At 31.1% G+C, this 1,097-nt stretch overlaps 1 protein-coding gene across 3 annotated transcripts in view; it reads right to left on the bottom strand.

Moving 5' to 3' along the window:
• LOC106462412 (nephrin-like) overlaps positions 1-1,097 on the bottom strand; it is a 119,632-nt gene that overhangs the window by 28,217 nt on the left and 90,318 nt on the right. For all 3 annotated transcript variants that reach the window (XM_022389664.1, XM_022389665.1, XM_022389666.1), the window contains exon 5: positions 267-575. In XM_022389664.1, coding sequence (XP_022245372.1) covers positions 267-575 — 309 coding nt within the window. The remainder of the gene's footprint in view (positions 1-266; positions 576-1,097) is intronic.

The following is a 1,097-nucleotide window of genomic DNA, read 5'->3' as shown; positions in this document are numbered from 1 at the left end:
AGACATATGTAGCAACAACTCCATATTTCTATATAATGTTAAAACCGTCTAACAGTGTGCATCCAATTTTGAGACATATGTAGCAACAACTCCATATTTCTATATAATGTTAAAACAGTCTAACAGTGTGCATCCAATTTTGAGACATATGTAGCAACAACTCTATCTTTCTATATAATGTTAAAACCGTCTAACAGTGTACATCCAATTTTGAGACATATGTAGCAACAACTCTATCTTTCTATATAATGTAAAAACAGCCTTACAGTGTACATCCAATTTCCAACCGCTTTCTATTTCACTCTTTGGGATTAATGGGTTTTCTGCTCTGCATGATAGATATCTGCCGTTATCTTCAATATTTGGTTTTAATATTAGAACACTGATGGTCTTATTCTCACTATGGTTATCATCAAATGGAGACGTCTTTTTGGCACTTTCAAGCTTTTTCCCTCCAATCCACCAGGTTAGCTGCGCAGTAGGACGTGATCCTATTCCGATACAAACTAGCTTGCTAGGTTTTTGGGTTGATAGTGGTCGATTGCTATTTTCAATCCACACAGCAAGAGGCTTGACTACGTATTAAAATCAGAGTCATGTATTTTATTAAACAGCTGGAAATCGTAAGTAAAGCACGAACTAATTAACGGATATTAAATTATATAAGTACCATTATACACGATGAGTCATATTTCTGAGTAAATTATAATAAACAGATTACCACTATATATGATAAGTTATATTTCTGAGTAAATTACAATAAACAGATAAAATAAAAAGTGTTTAATGTACAAAAAGCAGAATGACTCCCAAGACATCTTCCAGGCATTTTGAATTGAAATCTTAAATTAATATACACACAAAAAAATGTTCGTATTTAAGGTAAAGACTCATGTTTTAATTATTATAAACATTAAGAGCTAATATAATATTCTTAGCCAACAAGTGCCAGCATTTCCCTTTTATTTAAACACATATTAAAAAAATATATATAAGTCAACCGTCTGGAATCACTTTTAAATGTTTTTGTACAGAAAGTCTACATTTATTTATAGTATGGTTTGTTTGTTTGTAATTAAGCACAAAGCTATACAATG

The sequence above is a fragment of the Limulus polyphemus genome, unplaced genomic scaffold (genome assembly GCF_000517525.1).
Source record: "Limulus polyphemus unplaced genomic scaffold, Limulus_polyphemus-2.1.2 Scaffold1160, whole genome shotgun sequence".
In the NCBI taxonomy this organism is placed as follows: Eukaryota; Metazoa; Arthropoda; class Merostomata; order Xiphosura; family Limulidae; genus Limulus; species Limulus polyphemus.
Note: the sequence above shows the minus strand (reverse complement) of the source record. Positions and strands in the feature narration are given on the sequence as shown.